The sequence below is a fragment of the Schistocerca americana genome, chromosome 2, assembly GCF_021461395.2.
Source record: "Schistocerca americana isolate TAMUIC-IGC-003095 chromosome 2, iqSchAmer2.1, whole genome shotgun sequence".
In the NCBI taxonomy this organism is placed as follows: Eukaryota; Metazoa; Arthropoda; class Insecta; order Orthoptera; family Acrididae; genus Schistocerca; species Schistocerca americana.
Genome location: NC_060120.1, coordinates 520356666 through 520378464, shown reverse-complemented (window position 1 = coordinate 520378464; position 21799 = coordinate 520356666). Strand labels below are relative to the sequence as shown.

The following is a 21799-nucleotide window of genomic DNA, read 5'->3' as shown; positions in this document are numbered from 1 at the left end:
TTTCTGTTAGATGTCACTATTCTCATTCGTCACCAACGTGGCACGAAATTCTTTGTAATCATTGGTATACATACTGTCATTATTATTATTATTATTATTATTATTATTATTATTATTACAGATTTTGTTACTTATTACACATTACGCCTATACTATAAAAATTATAATTTTGACTGAGAAGGATGTCTACAAATTCTTCCAAAATGACAAGAACACCTGTGCAGAAAACAGTGTACATCAGGGACTGCCGGCCGGGGTGGCCGAGCGGTTCTAGGCGCTCCAGTCTGGAGCCGCGCGACCGATACGGTCGAAGGTTCGAATCCTGCCTCGGGCACGGATGTGTGTGATGTCCTTAGGTTAGTTAGGTTTAAGTAGTTCTAAGTTCTAGGGGACTGATGACCTCAGCAGTTAAGTCCCATAGTGCTCAGAGGCATTTGAACCATTTGAACGCCTGGGACGTCAACATTGTACATGGAATGTTTCCTATCTCGCAGCTGAGTCGGAATAGAGCATGCTTGAATTAAAATGACTTGACTACTGGTGTTTGTTTTTAGTGTACTTCTTACGCTTTCAGGACCAGCTACAGGTTGGTGCCGCAGATTTGTCGTAACTCTGGAGCACTGTTTCCGCCGTGGAGTGTCAGCTGGCGGCCGCAGTAAGCAGGGAGATGCTGAGCGGCGGTGTGGCGGTGTGTTGCAGGCGCGAGCGAGGACGGCGAGCCGGAGTGCGGGGGCGCCGCGGACGGCGGCGGCAGCGCCAGCGCGGGTGCGCGAGGAGAAGCCGGCCAATCGCCGCCGGCCCCGCCGCAGCCGCAGCCGCCCCAGCCGCCGCTGCTGCTGCCGCCCCCGGAGCTGGAGGTGCGCGGCGCGGGGGCGGGCGTGTGGGCGCGCCAGGCGCTGCCGCGCGGGGCGCGCTACGGGCCCTTCCTGGGCAAGTGGCTGCCGCAGCCCGCCGACCACCGCCTCGCCTGGGAGGTAAGTCCTGCCGCTCATCCTTCCCCGGAGTATTTGAAAACTGCGTCTTTGATGAAGATTATCACCAGTATTACAGTCACTCAAAGTGAAACAACTACAGGAAGTATTTAAACTCCAAACCACCTCCTCCAAACATTTCTGAGCACGGTGTAATATACCGGGTGATCAAAAAGTCAGTATAAATTGGAAAACTTAATAAACCACGGAATAATGTAGATAGAGAGGTAAAAATTGACATACATGCTTGGAATGACATGGGATTTGATTAGAACAAAAAAAAAAAAAAAAAAAAAAACATATTGCTAGACGCGTGAAAGATCTCTTGCGCGCGTCGTTTGGTGATGATCGTGTGCTCAGCCACCACTTTCGTCATGCCTGGCCTCCCAGGTCCCCAGACCTCAGTCCGTGCGATTATTGGGGTTACCTGAAGTCGCAAGTGTATCGCGATCGACCGACAGCTCTAGGGATGCTGAAAGACAACATCCGACGCCAATGCCTCACCATAAGTCCGGACATGCTTTACAGTGCTGTTCACAACATTATTCCTCGACTACAGTTATTGTTGAGGAATGATGGTGGACATATTCAGCATTTTCTGTAAAGAACATCATCTTTGCTTTGTCTTACTTTGTTATGCTAATTGTTGCTATTCTGATCAGATGAAGCGCCATCTGTCGGCCATTTTTTGAACGTTTCTATTGTTTTGATTCTAATAAAACCCCATGTCATTCCAAGCATGTGTGTCAATTTGTACCTCTCTATCTACATTATTCCGTGATTTATTCAGTTTTCAAATTTATACTGACTTTTTGATCACCCGGTATCTTCCAGAATAGCTACAGGATTCGCTTGACAAGCCGTTTTAATTTCGTGATGCAGCTTTTCTACTGTACGTGGCTCCCTGCTGCACACTACGTCCTTCATGGGGCCCCACAAGTAAAAGTAAAGGGTTGTCAAGTTAGAGGAACATGCGGGGTGCTCGATGGAATCCCTTCCTCCTATACAAAGACCCAGTGCATTGTTACCCAGATAGGCGCGCACTTCCCTATGAGAATGGGGTGGAGCGACTCTTGTTGGATGAAAAGAGGTTCATCACCAAACAGAGCACGAATTGATGCTAAAATTAATGAGTCCAGCATTCCCAGGTAATTCCTGCCAGTAATCGTACCTTCGAAAACAAAAGATCCAATCAGTCACCTTGATGATAAGCCGCACCAGACATTAAGTCCCGGAGCGTTGACTGTCCGCTCAACATAATCATGTGTATGTGGTGTCTGTTCCTTCGGACATGTCTTAAAGAACAGACACTACATATATAATTACGGCGATGACTCCCGGTGAACCATTCATAGCAGGTGCACACAGAGCTCGAACTCTTATGGGAATCGGCGAGATACCGCGAATCATGAGGCTAATGAACACGGGCACTTCATTGATAGTGTGTGGTATTATGTTGAGAATTTCGGTCTGACGGGAGGCGTGCAAGGGTACTCGTGCGGTTGTGTTGACCACTGTGTCCGGATGGCGCAGTGGTCACTGTATCTACGTAGTAAGCAGAAGTCATGCGCCTCCCAGTCCGGCACAAATTTTCAGCTCGCCCAATTGAAACAAATCAGTTCCCACTTTAATTCCATTGTGTCTTGATACACATGTTTATTTCCCGGGGCACAGTACACACCTTCATGTCTGTCTACTGTTCCCTTTAATTTAAACTGCGCCTCATCAGACCACACCATTTTGAAAACGAAATTAGCAGAATGGTCAACCTGCGTGACGAACCATTCATTAAACTAACTTCTTTTGTCTTGGTCGTCGTCATTCATTGCGTGTAACTACTGCGGAAAGTGAATTTTCCATTTTACTCTGTGCAAAATACGACTTACCCTTGTCCTACTCACGCCTATTTCACGTGCGTATTGTTATGTTGATTTATTTGGTGGGCGTGTGAATGCATATAATGCATGAGCAGAAGACTCTTCATGTCTGGTGCGTGGTCAGCCTGGTCTTCCCTCATGCACAGCCATAATTGTTGCGACAGTCTCCAACTTGTTGCGAAGGAGAGCGATGCTTACGCGTGTTGGTGGTTCAGTTACATGTTGTTGCCTCCAGTGTCGTTGCACTTCAGTGATGGTATCGAACATCTAGTTGTATCATGTGAAAATACTTTTTCGGTGCTCGAACGTCACTCGTGTTTCCATCAGGGCCTCACTTCGCACACTGTCATTGGCGCGTCACATCACTACTGCCATCTGTTGCTCACCCACTGTACTTCACATTCAACCCATATCCATTGTGATTGCAAAGCATATAGTTTGTGTAGCCAATTTTAAAACTTGTATACATTTTTTAATCTACCCTGTATGTTATCGTTGTGTAGACCTAAATTCTTTTCTGGAATACAATTCAGTTGGATTCAAACTGCACTTCTATCTGTTGAACTAAATGATTGCTCTTCAGTTCACAGTTAAATGCTTGTCAGAGAACACATGGAATCACATTCCGATTCTTACTCCATCGTTACACTCTCGAATGGCACGTGGCGGTGGGGAGGGGGGAGGGGGGGGGAAGGATGGACACCTAAATCTTTCAGTGCGGGCTCTGATTTATCCTATTTCGTTTCTATGGTCATTCCTCCATATCTACATGGGAGTCAACAAAATATTTTCGCATTCGGAGGACAAAACTGGTAACTGAATTTTTGTGAAAAGATCTCGCTACAATGACAAACGGTTGGTGCTAATGATTGCCAGTCCAACTCGCTTAACATATCTGTGACACTCTTCCCCTATTTGACAGTGGTACAAAAAAATGGTTCAAATGGCTCTGAGCACTATGGGACTTAACATCTCTGGTCATCAGTCCCCTAGAACTTAGAACTACTTAAACCTAACTAACCTAAGGACATCACACACATCCATGCCCGAGACAGGATTCGAACCTGCGACCGTAGCGGTCGCGTAGTTCCAAACTGAAGCGCCTAGAACCGCTCGGCCACACCGGCCGGCCGACAGTGGTACAAAACGAAGTGTCCTTCTTTGAAATTTCTAGACGTCTTACGTCAATCCTATCTGATAAGGATCCCGTACGGCACAGCAGATTCAAGAAGAGGACAGAAAGCATAGTGTAGTCAGTCTCTTTAGCAGATCTGATGCATCCTTCCAGGTGGCCTTTCCCACAACATTTTCCGTGTTTTTTAAGTGTATGTATTTGGGATCAGATGACAGCAACAGTTGCAATTTTATCGTTTTTTTATTACCATGACCGTTTTCGGTCATCGAGGCAGTTTTCCAGTGATTATCATGAGAGTACACAGACAGACAATGGAAGCAATAGCATTTAGTTAATGGAATTCACCGTATAACGGAAATTTGACGGAATTTTTCTACTATTCCTGTGGAGGAAAACATACTTTTTATTGTTTGGGGCCAGCTGCTACTTTTCGCACCACAAAGATATCATACTTAATCACACTAACATTCGTTTTAATCTTGTTATGACTTTACTAGACGGCAAACGACGGCATCATCTGCGAACAATGTGAGAGGGCTGCTCAGATATTCTCCTAAATCGTTTATATAGATTAAGACCAGAATATGGCCTATAATACTTCCGTAGGAACCACAGATATCACTTCGGTTTCACCAGATTACTTCCCGTCAGTTACTAAATCTGTCTGACAGGGTATCACGAATCCAGTCTAACATGAAGTAAATCTTCGGCTATGTGAAAAACCTCATTTCGAATCATTGTTCACATTCGATGTCAAACAAAGACAAGTACGAAGAATGGTCGTAAAATTAACATCACCCAAGAATAATTACGTTACATTTGGTTATTGGCAGGTATATTTCTGCAGTATTGTGGTATACCCTGAAATTCCCTCTCCACATTACACACCGTACCGTCGCATGCCACAAGAGGAGCTAAGATAAAATGGCATTCCATCTCCACTTTGTTAGTTAATTTTGCGCCACTGTATATTTTCGAACTAGTAATATACGTATTATGCCTACCTCGCGTATTACCACGCAGCATCGCACAGAACTCCAGCTTTCCTCCCAATTTCTATAGAGGTTCCTCACATATGCCATCTGTAAGATTTCCAAACAAACTATTTCGAACGCCAGATTAAAAGAATGAAAAATGGTTCAAATGGTTCTGGTCACTATGGGACTTAACATCTTAGGTCATCAGTCCCCTAGAACTTAGAACTACTTAAACCTAACTAACCTAAGGACATCACATACATCCATGCCCGAGGCAGAATTCTAACCTGCGACAGTAGCGGTCGCGCGGTTCCAAAAGAATGAAAGTCATAACCAAATTTGGCCCTGTTTGTAACAATGCCACTTCAACATCTACGACGGTCCAGTTGAGGCACGAATGAAAAGAGAATACGAATCAGTGAGCTGGCTCACGTATGGTACAATGGCAAGAAAAATATGTAGAGTGCAGCCAAACTCCACATACAAAATTTCGGAAGTTGTTCATAAATATTTTCTGAGGCTTTCTGTATAAGGGACTCATTATCTCCGGACTTTCGTTACACAGTATAAGTATTTGCATTTTGTTTGATTTCTTACCCGCATTCGTATTTGTATCTCTATTGCACTGAAAATATTTGCACAATATTGCAAATGTCGGCAGAATGCTCCGTGTACCTCGTTTGTGAACAGGCTTGTTCTCTTCAGTTACGACACTTGCTGTTGATAGCAGTGACACCAACTTTACTCTTCACCTTCAAGCTTGTGTTCAGTACTATTAGGTTCCGTCTCGTCTTTTTTTTCCGGCGGTGTTAATTGTACGGTAACAGTGACACAGCAGTGCGCGTAGTTTTACTAGCAAAGAAATGGCCGATGTTCACATGGTGTGTGGGTACACTGAATGCAGGCACCACGACGCTACGCTCGTCTGTTCACGCAGAGACAGCCAACACATCACTGTACTTTTGCGTAAACACATGCAACGCGGAAACGAATTCCTCGTGTACGAATGGAAAATACTGTCTGTATGAGGTATGGAAGAAATCGTGTTATCAGTAGTGCTTACTTTGCACGAGCATGCATCACAACTGCGTCAGTATTGTTATATAGAGACACAGGAAATTGCATGTGTCGTACACCAAAATACTCAAAATGTATTCCTGTCTAGTCATCGGAATTATGTCAGCGAATTTCGGGTTCAGCGGGTATAGAATCCATTGATGAAATTTTTTTTACCACTAGGAACGAATGGTGAAGCTGACGACTTTCCGATTTCTAGTGTAAGGTTCGGTGCGTGTCATTTTCACGTTTAAGGCGTAACCGCTCCCATTTTCGTGGAAACGGACATGAGAATTAGTCTTGAAATACACTCAGTTTTGATTTGAAAACATTACATAGGAAACATGCCCCTCCTCTATATCAGAAATAATTGCTGCCGTCCTATTCGTGGTGTTGTACAATCACAAAATGTGTATGTAATGAATAATACTGTACCGAAGATGCAGCGATGCGCAAAAACCAACAGAAAACTTGCCAAATGCTTCAAAATATGCGCAACTCCCTTTGTCGGTTTATAAATTAATTTAGTAATCCCAGTTATTATTATGACTGTAGGTAAGATGTGCGAGGATTACTAGTGTTCATAATTTTTTAATGGGTAATGCTTCCAGTTCTACCATGGCCCTATGACTTCCAGTGCTAATGTCTATTTGGAAAAACGAAAGTGTGGGAGAAAATGGTGCCAAAATTACCCTACTACGCTTGTGTACTGTGATTTCAGTCTGGGACGTAGCTTCTTCTAACTAGCTCTACTCAAGATTTTTGAGATACTGGCAGGAAATTTGGGTTCAAACATTCTTTCGAATTGTGATCAACAAAGTACTGATCATTGATAAATGAGGTGATTGTGCAAACATGTGGAATTTGAGATATCGTGCTGACTTCACCGACATATTCGCTTTCTTGCTAAAATGTTAGTTGTAAAGGACAGGGGAATGCTTGGCAAACGATCATACTAGATGGTACATACTGGTCACATGTACATAACGCTGTTACCGTCGGGGTAGGACGGTGAGTTAAACAAAATTCTATAAAATAAAATGTTCTCGGGTTTCTAACCGCGTCAATTGCTTAAAACTACACGACCCTTCGGCCAAGCACTCCTTGGCCATTGACAAGTGGTATGACTACCAGTGGGCTGTTGGTGCGCCCTTATATACGTCACTGGTAACCGTGACATTGCCATATATGGGCATGTTTTGAGTCGGCGCTCGATGTGCCCTCTTCAACCGCGCGATCGCTGGATCCCACGCAGCGCTGCGCTGCAAGCCACCGTGTCTATTCAGCCACGGAGCCACAGAATGGCAGCAGAGTGTCGGGCAAGATAAGCCGCCTGTTGAAAAGACACAAGATCAAATCAATCTTCAGGCCTCCAACGAAAATCCGTCAATTACTAACACCTGGAGTCTACGAAATACCTTGTGAGTGTGGCCAGAAGTACATCGGGCAAACAGTGCGCTCTGTGGAACAACGCAGGAAAAAACATGAGAGGTATTATCGCCTGCGCTATCCAGAGAAAGCTGCGTCAGCTGAGCATGCGTTAGAAAACGGTCACCACATAAAATTTGACGATAACTCCGTCGTGGCTCGCACCAACGGCTTCTGGGACAGTTTAATGAAAATTACCGCAAACACCCTGAATAGAGACGGTGGCTTGCAGCTCAGCGCTGCGTGGGATCCAGCGATCGCGCGGTTGAAGAGGGCACATAGAACGCCGACTCAAAACATGCCCATATATGGCAATGTCACGGTTACCAGTGACGTCACAGCCGGCAGCTAGCGCATATAAGGGCGCACCAACAGCCCACTGGTAGTCATACCATTTGACAATGGCCAAGGAGTTCTTGGCCAAAAGCTCGTGTAGTTTTAAGCAACTGACGCCGTTAGAAACCCGAGAACATTTTAATCAATGTTATCGCCGCGAGACTCTGCATTCATACAAAATTCTATAAACTTGGCAGAAAAGTAAACAATTCTTAGAACCCATTAATAACTTCGCCGAGGGGGACCTATTCAGTTGTTATAGGATATACGCAGTAAGATTAAAAGAAAAAAACTGCTATATTTTGTAACAATTGCATTGTTTGTTGAACTGCAATTTATCGTCCCTGACTCACGATAATCACTGTCCTTGCTTTGTAAAGGCGGAGTCTGTTCCAAAAGTACGTGTTGGTACTGTAATAGCGCGATTATGCAATAAAATTGCCGGGCTAAATGAAATTGCTTTTTGGTGCTGTAAGATCTGGAGCGATTCTATTGACAACGAACATATTTTGAATGCTCATCTGTTTCACTCAAGTACAAGCGAAACCGCTAAGCCGACACAACTCCTCTAAGGGGAGTGTTACACGGAAGCTTCCATCCCCAGCCGCAAATCACAAAGAGAAGAGGGCGCTGTCTGAGGGCTCGGCCGTTTGATTAAAGATGCTACTAACTCCGTGAGCATCGCTCTCAAGCCTGGAGCGCGACTCCCTGATTGATGACGTACAGCCAAATTGCCTTAACAACGTACTTAGCGGTGTGCCGCGGCTAAGCAGCTCCGCGCGGCTCGCCCCGGGGCTCGGCAGGCGGGCGCTGCGCGCGGGAGGCCGTCGGGTGGCGCCGGAGGAGGTTTTAGGTCGTTAGCGGGGGAGGGAAGCGAGACAAAAATGATTGACTGACTTAATGCGAGGCGTCCCCATTAACCCCCATTTTCTCGCCTACACCCCCGTGGCAGCACTTAGGGCGCGGCTGGGGCTCTCCCTTACTTGCTCAGTCGCAATTGATTTTTATCCTCCTCTCGAGGGCCCTGGCGCGGGGGCCACCGCGGCAAACTCATCAGCGTCGAGCAATTACCAGCCGCCTCTCGTCGGGGCGAGTGGCCGCTCACAGGGAACCACCACAGTGTCGCCGTGTGCGTGCGTGCGTCGCGGTATCTCCAAGTGCCTTCTCTATTGTTTGGAACGTATCAGAGACAGGTGAGTGAATGGTCTCAACTGTACTGGTCGTACTGAAGTGGAAAGATGAGAAGAAACATTCGTAGTATTTAAGTTTCGGTCAGTCCTTCGTGGAACACTTGATAATCAGAGGTGCTAGATTCAATACAGTTTTAATCTTTCGGGAATTCTGGCCAGTGTGCCTTGCTCCAATCGAATTCGCCCGTCGGATATGTCGGTCACCCTCGAAGTCGTTTCCAGGTCGGTTCCCGCATCCTAGTAGCTGAATAATAGTCCCTGAGTCCCGCCTCAGTTACACTATTCGCAAACGCTTAGAAAACGTCCGCACTCTTCCACGTGGATAACACTACACGCAGACTGTTTGTAGTACGCATCTTTCTCCCCAGGGCTAATGGTTTGACGACAGGAAGGATATCAGTCCACCCGTTAATTAATCATGCCTATCCCGCTTAGACGCAGGAGAAAGACAGAAGAAGAAGAAGGCCGCGCGAGATTAGCCGAGCGGTCTTCAGGGATGCAGTCATGGACTGTGCGGCTGGTCCCGGCGGATGTTCGAGTCCTCCCTCGGGCATAGGTGTGTGTGTTTGTCCTTCGGATGATTTAGGTTACTTAGTGTGTAAGCTTAGGGACTGATGACTTTAGCAGTTAAGTCCCATAAGATTTCACACACACAAGAAGAAGAAGAAGTGGAAATTTCACTCAGCTTTGTGTTTGATTTCTTATAAGATTATGCCTGAGAGCTTTCTCATAATCTGGGAACTCAGCAATTATCTTAATAATAATTGTTACATGCTGCTGTTTTAGCTTCACGGGCTTGCACTGCCGGTGTCATTTTTTATAAAAAAATTTTGAGTGTGGATCGCACCATGCTGTTAAATGGTGTGCTAACATTTCGGCCTCTAGTGTCAGTGGAAAAACTGTTGTCGCATCACTTCACAGCATGGCACGATCCACACTCCAGAAGAATTTTAGAAACTTCAGTTAAGTCAATTAGCAAGCTCTCCTCAGTACACATGGTGTAACGGGTATAATTACAGATATTTTTATATGTGGTAGCTTAATATGTACACACATCAGTGTGTTGGTTGTTTTTTCTCTGTGTCGAACAGTCTTCCCACAAATACGTCACAAACTTGACGAACTATGATTGCTGCATGGGCGTACTGCACCATTGAGTGGAGTACGGCTGTCAGACTAACCGTTTTGCTTCCAGGCTTCCACACTTCAACACCTGACCTGTTTCCTATGGGAAATTAAACATTAATGGCTTGCTTTTGCTGCATGTACACTGATCAGCCCGCACATTATGACCACGGACTTCCTATCGATATAAACTCATCCAGGCTATAGCAGCGTCAACTGGCGAGGAGTCACTGCAACTCAGACACACGCACGGCGCCTGTAGTATCAGTGAGCGCGCTGTCTGTGTGTAGAATGGGCAAGGCGCACGATCTATCTGAGCGGAGGGCTAATTATGATGGCCCGGATGATCGGCGCGAGCATTTCGGAAACTGCACGACTTATCAGTTGTACAGGGAGTGCTGTGTTGAATATCTTCAGCATGTGGCGAAACCAGGGTGAAACCACGTCCACACGTCGTGGCGTTGGGTGGCCACACCTCATTACAGATTTCGGACGTCGTAAGCTGGCTAGACTGATGAAACAGGACAGGCGGCTATCTGTGGTGGAACTAACATCAGACTTTAATGCTGGGCATGGTGCAAGTGGGTCTGAACATACAGTGCACCGAACACTCCTAACGACATACCACTGCAACCGACGACCCATGCATATTCCAATGTTAACACCAGACAGTTACGACTGAAAATAGCAGTTGACCACGGCACTGGACGCTGGCGCACGTCTGACGAATCCCGATACCTTCTTCATTTCGTCGATGGGAGGGTGCGAATCCGTTGTCTGCCAGGGGATCCGCTCCCTGAGGCCTGTACAACAACATGGAGACAAGCTGGCGGCTGCTCCATTATGCTCTGAGAAACATTCACGTGTGGGAATCCATGGGTCCAATGGAGAACGTGCAAGACACTGTGACTGCCATAGAATTTAGCACACTGGTTGCAGACCACGTACACCCCTTCTTGACGATCACGTTTCCCTATCGCAGTGGCATATTTCAGCAAGATAATGCGCCACGTCAAAAGGCCAGCGATGTGATGAAGTAGTTCGAGGAACACAGTGGCGAGTTCCACTTGATGTGCGAGTTCCAAATCTGAAACGGATCGAACAAATCTAGGATGTGACTGAACGTGGCGCCAGAGCTCATCGCCCCCTCCCCCGAATTTACGGGAATTAGGTGAATTGTGTGTGTGTGTGTTGATGTGATGCCAACTCCCTCCAACGACGTACCAATTCCTCATTGCACCTCCTGGGTGCTTCTGTTTTTTTGTCGAGTAGGGTGTAAAAGATAGAAATTAATTAAATTGCGTTGGAATAAATAAAAGTACTTTGTAACAAGTAATGGACGTTTCTTCCTTCAGACAATGTATCTGAAATTATTAAATCTGAAATTACAGTACAAGGAATTCTTACAGTAAAGTAGTGGAGAGAGACTCTGTAATTACGCGAAGTTTCGTATATACTACCAAGAGTGAAATGAAAGTTAAAATCAAGCCGGCGGCGAGTAATGTTGTAGTTCAATGAAGAACACCAGGGAGTTCAAATGGCTTTACTAGGCACTGGTTCTACTGACCATTCTATTGCGCGGCCTATTCATACAATACCTATCCATTAATGGTAATTTTTTCCGCGCGTCACTATGAGAAGCGAACCAGTTTAATTTTTTGTGCAACTTATTTTCCACAAACAGCATGTCCCAGTCTGCAGACAATTCCTCCTTTACCGTGTCCGTATGTGGTGCGTTAGGGGAGGAAAGATTATATTTCTGGAAACGTATGATTCACTCGGTTCTCGAGGCGCGGCACGCGTTTCTAACAACGTGATTTTTCACTGGGCGCTCTCGGATAACAACCCACTTCAAAGAAGTACCGGAATCGCGTGGCGGCTGTGGAGTGTATTGGCCCACTCAGCGGTCGCAGGAGTGGGCAGTTTATCCAGTAATGGCCGCCGCCGCCACCGCCGCCGTCTTCATTGGGTTCATTCGCCACGAGTCACGCAGTCGCCGTCCGCTCGGCCCAGTCAGCACTGGCGGCGTATTTACTCGAAGAGCCTCGTTGCACGGTGGCGGACGGCAGCAGAGCGATCGCTGCTGCACCGAGCTCACTGTTAACGGGGAGACCGGAGCTGCAGCTGCCGTCGAGGAAGATCAACCGACTCCTGGTGATACGACGATTTCTCGTCCATTGTGTTTGAAGAGCTGCGGAAGGAGCGCTATACGCTGGCCGTTAAACAACACCGTGGATACCGATGATTTTCGTCCCAATCGAAACCAATACGTTATTCCGCCCCATTTCCTTTGCTCTGATTACAAACAAACCTTGTCGCATCCGTAATCACGGTATTTATTTGATTGCTATTCTATTCTTGCTACCATCTGACTGACGTCCGCCCCCGGTAGCTGAGTGGTGCCGGCACGGTAGCTCAGCGTGTTCGGTCAGAGAGCTGGTTGGTCTCTGTAATAAAAAATACTGAGTGAAAGGATCAACAACGAACTTGAACGGATGTCATGTGACGTCCGCAACGACCAAACAGAACTAACAAAATGCGAAAAAAAAAAGTGGTCAGCGCCACAGAATGTCAATCCTAAGGGCCCCGGTTCGATTCCCGGCTGGGTCGGAGATTTTCTCCGCTCAGGGACTGGGTGTTGCGTTGTCCTAATCATCATCATTTCATCCCCATCGACGCGCAAGTCACCGAAGTGGCGTCAAATCGAAAGACTTGCACCAGGCGAACGGTCTACCCGACGGGAGGCCCTCGTCACACGACATTATCTGACTGACCAAAAGTTTCGCTGGGCTTCACGGAAAATTTTTGTTTCAGTATATAAATTACGGATAACTAACTCCTACCGTGATTTAAATTGACGATTTATACAGGAATAAATATGCTGTCAGTAACTTTCTTGGATTTTTTACACGATTTATTGCACCATTAACGTGTTTTCAAGCCACTGCCTGCTAATCATCAGATGGCGGTGTTGCAGGAACATTATACCGTGGACCAAGCGTAGCTAGAGGCTGTGGCGGCGGTGCTGGCGGAAACGACGGATATTTACTTAACGATAACAAAACATTTGCGAAACGGAAAAGATTTTTTTTAATACTAACGGAGCACTGCATCGTGAAATCCATAGCAAATGCATTCCCATTACATACGTCACCGGGTAATATACATAAAATATATACAGTATATAGCTGCACTTGGTTGTACACTTATTCACAGAAGGTAAACGCTGGATGGTATGACAAAGAATACGTATATGAAAAGTATTGCACTTTGCTACATAATGACCTTTGGCCTAAGATGGATTGCATTACAATATAAATATTAGAGGTACACATAATATATTTAACTGAATCTTGCTAGCTGCAGGAGAGTTCCTATATTCACAATGTACATGTAATACGCCTGAAAATTATGCAAAAGAGGAACAAATAGAGTGAGATATTTACTATGTAATTAAATGTAAAAAAACGTTTCTGCTTCAGTATAGTCATCACACATCTTATTAGGAACCAAATCCCGCTTTTGTGATGCCAGTGGGACCATCATGAATCACTGTGAGTGATGTTTAACTATTATCTTTAACTGTAATTTCTGGTCGTATCATAGGATATTTCATTCCGTTATCTTCAGAATTATACTTAAGCATTTCTTTCTATGCATTACCCAACTGTATTACTTGGCAGTGACACATTATCAGAAAGTTACTTTCGTCCTTAAGTTTTGCGCTCCAATATGCTGTGCATGCACAGCGGATTTGCCCTAAATTATGAGTGGTTATACTTTCATAATTTAGTCGCTTCGGTAACAGAAACTGTTGTATGCACGCAATAATCAGCTGTTCAGTTGGAATCGAGTTCGCACTGGTAGTCATGTCCGCTGATACCTTGAAAATATTCACCGGCGAACAGTATTCATTTTTATCGTGGAATGTAATATTAACAACGGACGGCCATTTACAGCTTTTTTTCCCGTTAGTTTTCGTACTGACCTGATGCGGCCCACCACGCCTTCCTCTCCTGTGCTAATCTCTTCATCTCACTGTCAGAGTACTACTTTCAACCAACATTCTCAATGATTTGTTTGGTGTACTTAATTCCAATGTCTTCTCATACAGTTTTTGCTCTCCACAGCCTACCATTGGTCCATGGAAATAATTCTCTGATGCCTTAACATCCTGTCCTTTCTTCTTGTAAGGGCTTCCCACACATTTCTTTTTCGCTGACTCTGCGGGAAACTCCCTTATTTTAATATTTGTTTTGTTAATAAAAAAACAAAAAAAATATTTCTGTAGAATGAAATTTTCACTCTACAGCGGAGTGTGCGCTGGTATGAAACTTTCTGGCAGATTAAAACTGTGTGCCGGACCGAGACTCGAACTTGGGACCTTTGCCTTTCTCGGGCAAGTGCTCTACCAACTGAGCTACCCAAGCACGACACACGACCCGTCTTCACAGCTTCAATTCTGCCAGTACCTCGTCTCCTACCACAGTTTTAATCTGCGCACACTCCGCTGTAGAGTGAAAATTTCATTCTAGAAACATCCCCGAGGCTGTGGCTAAGCCATGTCTCCGCAAAATCCTTTCTTCCAGGGGTGCTAGTTCTGCAAGGTTCGCAGGAGAGCTTCTGTGAAGTTTGGAAGGTAGGAGACGAGGTACTGGCGGAATTGAAGCTGTGAGGACGGGCCGTGAGTCGTGCTTGGGTAGCTCAGTTGGTAGAGCACTTGCCCGCGAAAGGCAAAGGTCCCGAGTTCGAGTCTCGGTCCGGCACACAGCTTTAATCTGCCAGGAAGTTTCAGATATTTCTGTGCTTACTGCGGAGAATGGTCACGCAAACAAACTCGTCCCTCGTTTTATCTTATCCATCCATGGAATTTTCAACTTCCTTCCATAGGAACAAATCTCAAACGCTTAGATTCTATTCGTTTCCTGTTTCCCTGCAGTCGAAGATTTACTCTCGACGCAATGCTGCCCTCCAGACGTACATTTCCAGAAATTTCTTTCGCAAATTGAAATCAAGATCTGATATTAATACATATGATTTTGCTCCCGGGGTAGCGGAATGCGAATTCATTTCCTCTGTGGTCATCAGTTTTAATATTAAGTTTCTCACAAATCTCGTTTTTACTACTCCTCGTTACTTTCGTGTTTCCTCGGTTTACTTTCAATACAAATTGCATGACAGAGCGATGTGGAGCAGTTTTAGCACACTGCACTCACACCGGGAGGCCGACGGTTCAAATCTACGTCCGGCCATCCAGACTTAGGTTCTCTGTCGTTTCACAAAACTGCAAGGATGGTTCCTTTGAAAGGGCACGGCCGATTTCCCTTCCCCGTCCTTGATACAATTTTAGCTTATGCTCCGCCTCTGACGACCTCATTGTCAATGAGACGTTAAATCCTTATTATCCGTCTTTTCTTCATAGTTTGTGCTCATTAGACTGTTGATCCCATTTAGTATGTCCTGTGGATCTTCCTATCATTCACAGAGGATAGCAATGTTATAAGCGAATCTTATCACTGATATTCTTCCACGGTAAATTTTAAGCCCGCTCCTAATCCTGTCTTCTATTTCCGACTTTGCTTCTTCTATATAGAGACTGAACATTAGGGGAGATGGATTACAGTTCTCTATAATACGAGCACTTTGTGGTCTTTCATGTTGTTCTTTCTTGTTTCTAATACATATAGTGTGTCATCCGCATTTCGCCATAGCTTAAACACACTTTACGGAGAATTTCAAGCAAGTTGCACAAGTTTTCACTGTCGAACTGTTTTCTAGATCGAAATTCTTTGATCTTGCTTCCATTATCAAGTGGAATAACATAACTGTTTCTCTGGTACCTCTACTTTTTCTAAAGTGAAACTGAGCCGACCGGAGCGGCCGAGCGGTTCTAGGCGATACAGTCTGGAACCGAACAACCGCTACGGTCGCAGGTTCAAATCCTGCCTCGTGTATGGATGTGAGTGATGTCCTTAAGCTAGTTACGTTTAAGTAGTTCCAAGTTCTAGGGTAGTGATGACCTCAGAAGTTAAGTCCCATAGTGCTCAGAGCCATTTGAAGCATTTAAAGTGAAACTGATGGTCACCTAACATATCCTCAGTTCTTTTATCGCTGTTCTATGTATTCGATTTGTCAGCAGTTTGGGCCCGTTAGCCCTTAAACTCACTGTGCGATTATGCGATTATTATCACATAATTGCCAGTAAAACTGAAAACCGTATAAAATATGTCCGTGCGTTAGCAGTCAAATAAAGCAGTCATGTTTTAACGATGAGTGGCGAAAATGACTGTAAACTATGATATTAAATTGAATAAAAATGTTATGGATGTGTGCCGGCCGGAGTGGCCGTGCGGTTCTAGGAGCTACAGTCTGGAGCCGAGCTTCCGCTACGGTCGCAGGTTCGAATCCTGCCTCGGGCATAGATGTGTGTGATGTCCTTAGGTTAGTTAGGTTTATTTAGCTCTAAGTTCTAGGCGACTGATGACCTCAGAAGTTAAGTCGCATAATGCTCAGAGCCATTTGAACCATTTGTTATGGATGTGTAAAAATATTGTTACGATCACTGTTATTGCTAGTTTCAACAGCGCGAGGAAGTAAATACTGACCGAGTACCACTAAAGCATTATACTCGTACAACTGCGTCTCTATGGCGCTATTGTCACATGAAGGGGTGCCATTATAGAGGAAAATACTGTACTGCCTGTAGGTCTGTACTGGCGCTGGATCGCCGTTGTCCTGATAAAGGCACGGAACACTTATTTACGGACGCAGGCGGTAGGACAGATGGCGATTTCACTTAATGTGGCGGATAGTATGAACAGCTCGACTGCTTGAGAGCGTACTTTTTCACCGTGACACTCCTGGATAAATATCTGTCAGATTTCTTGTCACGTCAGATATATTGGTAAATTCAAGCTTCTAAATATACGCCGTGTGGTACTTTTATATTTAAATGGCCGAATTAAGACGCCAAGAGTCATGGCGTTTTATATACTACCCCATAAACTAAAATACGATATGTTAGACGAAACGATAATCTTATCCCATGCATCTACCTACAGCGATTCTGTTGTCAAAGGAGCCCTGGAAATCATTATGTGCAACAACAGCTTTAACTGGGACAAAGTTGGTACCGTCAGTGGCGAGTGGAAGCGAACCCTCGAGGGTGAAAGACTGCAGAGAAATAATCTAAGCTGTCCATCGTCTAACGTTAGCAACACCGCCATTAATGTTCTTCCATCACAGAGGTCAACATTATATCCGATAGCATATGGACGTTCCGTGACTTCGTGACGCCCCCATGACATAATTTGGCCAACGACAAGAAATCCCAGAGACATTTATGAACGTTCGACTATAGTCCATGCGGAAGCTCTGAGTTTCAGGAAGTGCAAGTATGGTCTGCGATTTTGTCACAATTCTTCACACTTTTTTTCCTCGGTCCCTTTACTCTTTCAGCCCTCCTCTTCCCCCTCCAGCACTGCACACAGATGCACACGCGTGTGGCTCTTATCGCCTGTTCGGACACAAAGCCCGCGACACGACACAGGTAGTTGGGTCGGTCGCAGCCACGCTCTCGCAGGGAACCAGTTCCTCCAGCGCCTCGCAGCACTCATCACTATGCTAAGCCGCGGCCGACAGCGCCACGTCGGCAGGGCTGGAGGAAAAAAAAAAAAAATACTAAGGCAAGCACGCTAGTGGGCAATTCGCACGGTCGCGTATTTCCACGCACGCATTGAAATCGAAGATCGGCCTTTTTTGATGAAAAGTCTGCTTTCCATTTTTCAGTCCACTTACCTCGGCTGGTGGTTTCGCCGTTATTTACGATCGGCGAGGGGCGTGCGCCCGTCCCAGGTAGGGTTGAGCGCAGGCCTGACGAGGGATGACGTGTCTTTGAACGGGGTGAAGGCCGTCCCCAGAGCTTCTTTTGTTACCGTCTCAAGCGGAACGCTTCTGCATTTGGAAGTCGTATAAATTGTACGTTTTGCCCTCATTCCCGCTTTGGGTCGAGTTGATATCTAATCAGACGGCATTCAGGAGATATTTTTTTCCGAGTGCGCGTTCTTTTCCTTTTAGACTATTATGTAGGTATCGGGATTTTTATTGGTTGAGATATTGGCAGCTGGTGAATGAAGTTCGCCAGGTATTACATTCGTGACTCAAGAGGTTGGCTGAATTAGGTTCTTTAAACGATACGATCGCAACGGCAGCACAGGAACTATCCGATCACTATTAATTCAGTGCTCTGTTATATTGTGTTAGGTATCGTCTATCTTCTTTTTTTTCTTAGGTCATGGGTCGATGCTATGGCTGAAGTGTTACGCAGGATGAAGACAAACTACACCAAAAAATACATCGGAGGTTACTAAGGCATATATTCTGGGTAGTTTGGTGTAACGGATTAGTGATCTTCAAAAAAAAAATGGTTCAAATGGCTCTGAGAACTATGGGACTTAACTGCTGTGGTCATCAGTCCCCTAGAACTTAGAACTAGTTAAACCTAACTAACCTAAGGACATCACAAACATCCATGCCCGAGGCAGGATTCGAACCTGTGACCGTAGCGGTCTTGCGGTTCCAGACTGCAGCGCCTTTAACCGCACGGCCACTTCGGCCGGCTAGTGATCTTCCATGGCTGGTTACAGAGTATTGATGTTTATTTAGATCCGATCGGTTGCTTAATGGAAATAACAGTGAAAATCAGATTCAAAAATGTTTTATTTGTGACAGTTAGCTGTACCTTCCAGCTACTCCTCTACATAGTCGCCACTCCAACTTGAACATTTGTCATAGCGTTGTACCAGCTTTCCAATACACTCGTCACAGAGGGCAGCCACCTGTGCTTTCCGCTACTTCTCTACGCTGGTCCGCAGTTCATTGTCTGTGCCAAGATGTTGTCTTCACCGCCAGCAGTTCATGTGAGCAGAGATGAAACTCAGAGGGAGCCAGGTGCAGTCTGTACGATGGGTCATCAAACACTTCCCATCGAAAATGTTGCAGGAGCGTCTTCATTGCCCCTGCAGTGTGCCAGCGCCTTCACTGCTCTTACAGTGTTCGGCAGAGAACTGTCAAGAAGAAGGAAACGTATGACTGTTACGTTATGTGGGCTGCATGAAGTCAGGCGAAACCTCTGAGCAAGCACTCATACTTGGCGGGAGACACTACTTTCTTGGCACGTTCACGTGACCACTGTGCGCTGAGAACTGAAAGGAGCGACGTTACGCGATCGATCGGCGTACTGGAGCCACTGCCCAACACATCTGTGCAAAGCTTCATCGGATTTTCGAATTGATTTCCATTTCGCGACCAATCGGACCGTAAAAAGCGAATAGCTGCGGTAGTTATGATTTATTTCGTTTGTGAATCCAGTTACCGTAGTTTCTGTGAAATTACTTCGACAACAGTGAAAAATCCTATAATATGGCCGTATCTGTCGTCCTAACGCAGAAATTTTCTCTTAAACGACTATGTGCAGTTGCAAAAGAGCTGCGATTTTATTGCCATCAGAGCGAGAACAGCTCAGCATAGCACCGTTGTCCCTCCATTACATTGAATTCAGTGATCCGATATTGAGGTATTAAGGTACTGTCCTTACTGCAATTATCGCTATTAGCGTACAACAAACACTGCTGGAAACACAAACCGAGACACTACTGAGAAGTACCGAATGCATGTGTGACGGCGAAGAGTAAATTGGAGATATCAGTTGTCACTATCAACTGACGAGCTCCTCGCCCAAGGTATGTCTACCCGCCGCCGTGCCATCCTCGCTTTGCGGGTGAGGTATCGAGGAGCATGTTGTCAGCGCACTGCTCTCCCGGCCTTCTTGCAGAATTTCCAGATCGTTGAGCCGTCGCTACTCGTCAGGCAGCTCCTCAGTTGGCATCACGAGGTTGAGCGCACTGCGAACCAGTGCTCCCACCAAGGAAAAATCCTTGGGAGTGCTGGGAGTCGAACTCGGATCCTCCGTAAGGCGGCCGTCTATGCTGTTACCACCATCTCCGTGTAAATAATAGAAAAAATTTGATTCCATACGAGACACACGGCGCGTACTATTGATGTGTGCAATGCTGAATATACAGGGTGGTTCGAAGTCCTTGCACCAAACGTCCGGGGCATCGGTCATGACGTGGGGAACAACTTTTGTTAGAGACAAATCGTTCGTTGACTCTTCCCGTCAACACTAGGCGTCCTTCATTATGCTCTGGTTCTTGGACGATGGGATTTCACCGAACTACCAGCTTCTACTTATATATGTGCTGTGTATTACCTATCGCAACAAAATGATAAGAGTGATTTTTCAACAACAAAAAAAAAAAAAAAAAAAAATATGCATGCTGCAGATTGCCTAGTCTTCATCACTTATCAAGAGCATAATAAATACAGATGAACGCCTAGCGTCACCGGAAAGCTAAACATAACATTTTGTCTGTAACAAAAAAAAAAAAAAATAAATAAATAAATAAATAAAATAATAATAATAATAATAATAAATGGTTCAAATGGCTCTGAGCACTATGGGACTTAACATCTAAGGTCATCAGTCCCATCTGTCTTAGAACTACTTAAACCTAACCAACCTAAGGACATCACACACATCCATGCCCGAGGCAGGAATCGAACCTGCGACCGTAGCGGTCGCGCGGTTCCAGACTGAAGCGCCTAGAACCGATCGGTCACAACGGCCGGTTCTAACAAAAGTTATTCCCCATGACACGATCTACCACCTACAGATGTTAGAGCCAAGGACTTTGAAACACCATATATAGGGTGGTCAGAAAATGTGTGAAATGCTTGTAGGGATGCTACAGGGCAGGTTGTACTGAGACATAAATGTTAAGAAAGAAATTCGATACGTTGCTCCGTTTCCGAGTTATTTAGCATAGAATTTAGCCAATCGGGGCGTCGCGCGCTCGCATTCAAGCGGCCTGCCAGGGGCGGTGTTGCCCAACGAGTGCTTTGTCTCGTTAGCTGAATCTTGAATTTACGCGCGCGACGATCTGATTGGCTAACTTTAATGCTAAATAACTCGAAAACGGCGCAACGTATCGAATTTTTTTTGTAACATTTATGTCTCAGTACAACCTGCCCTGTAACATCCCTACAAGCATTTCACGCATTTTCTGACCACCCTGTATATTCGCGGTGCCGGGCCGGGTTGGCCGAGCGGTTCTAGGCGCTTCAGCCTGGAACCGCGCGACCGCTACGGTCGCTGGTTCGAATCCTGTCTCGGGCATGGATGTGTGTGATGTCCTTGGGTTAGTTAAGTTTAAGTAGTTCTAAGTTCTAGGGGACTGATGACCTCAGATGTTAAGTCCCATAGTGCTCAGAGGCATTTGAACCATTATATTCTCAGTGCAACACTGAGATAAATGAGGAGGAAAGAAACGAAATAGATTTACTCTGTAACCGTGGATCCCTTATAACAAAATACTCAGAAAATATACTCGTAAATTTTGTCGTTGGGATTCGGGTTCGCCTTGTAGAGTGCGAACCCTCAGAGAGCGGTTGCTTATTTTCGACTGGCGGAATAACGCTAGGTAAGACGAACAATACTTTTAAGCGTAAGTTGGACGACAGCTTACTCGAGCATGAATTGGTTTCTCCCAGATCTCAGACTACTTACAATGGCCACGCGACAATCTGGACTAGTCCAGTTTCACGTTCAGCTGGCAGGAGACAGAGAGTGGACTGACAGTCGCGG

General features: G+C 45.5%; 1 protein-coding gene across 1 annotated transcript in view; it reads left to right on the top strand.

Moving 5' to 3' along the window:
* The first annotated feature begins 203 nt into the window (after positions 1-203).
* LOC124594140 (transcription factor hamlet-like) overlaps positions 204-21799 on the top strand; it is a 212804-nt gene continuing 191208 nt past the window's right edge. Inside the window, exons 1-4 of the mRNA XM_047132496.1 lie at positions 204-232; positions 555-586; positions 700-761; positions 825-974. Of these exons, the coding sequence (XP_046988452.1) occupies positions 204-232; positions 555-586; positions 700-761; positions 825-974 (273 nt within the window). The remainder of the gene's footprint in view (positions 233-554; positions 587-699; positions 762-824; positions 975-21799) is intronic.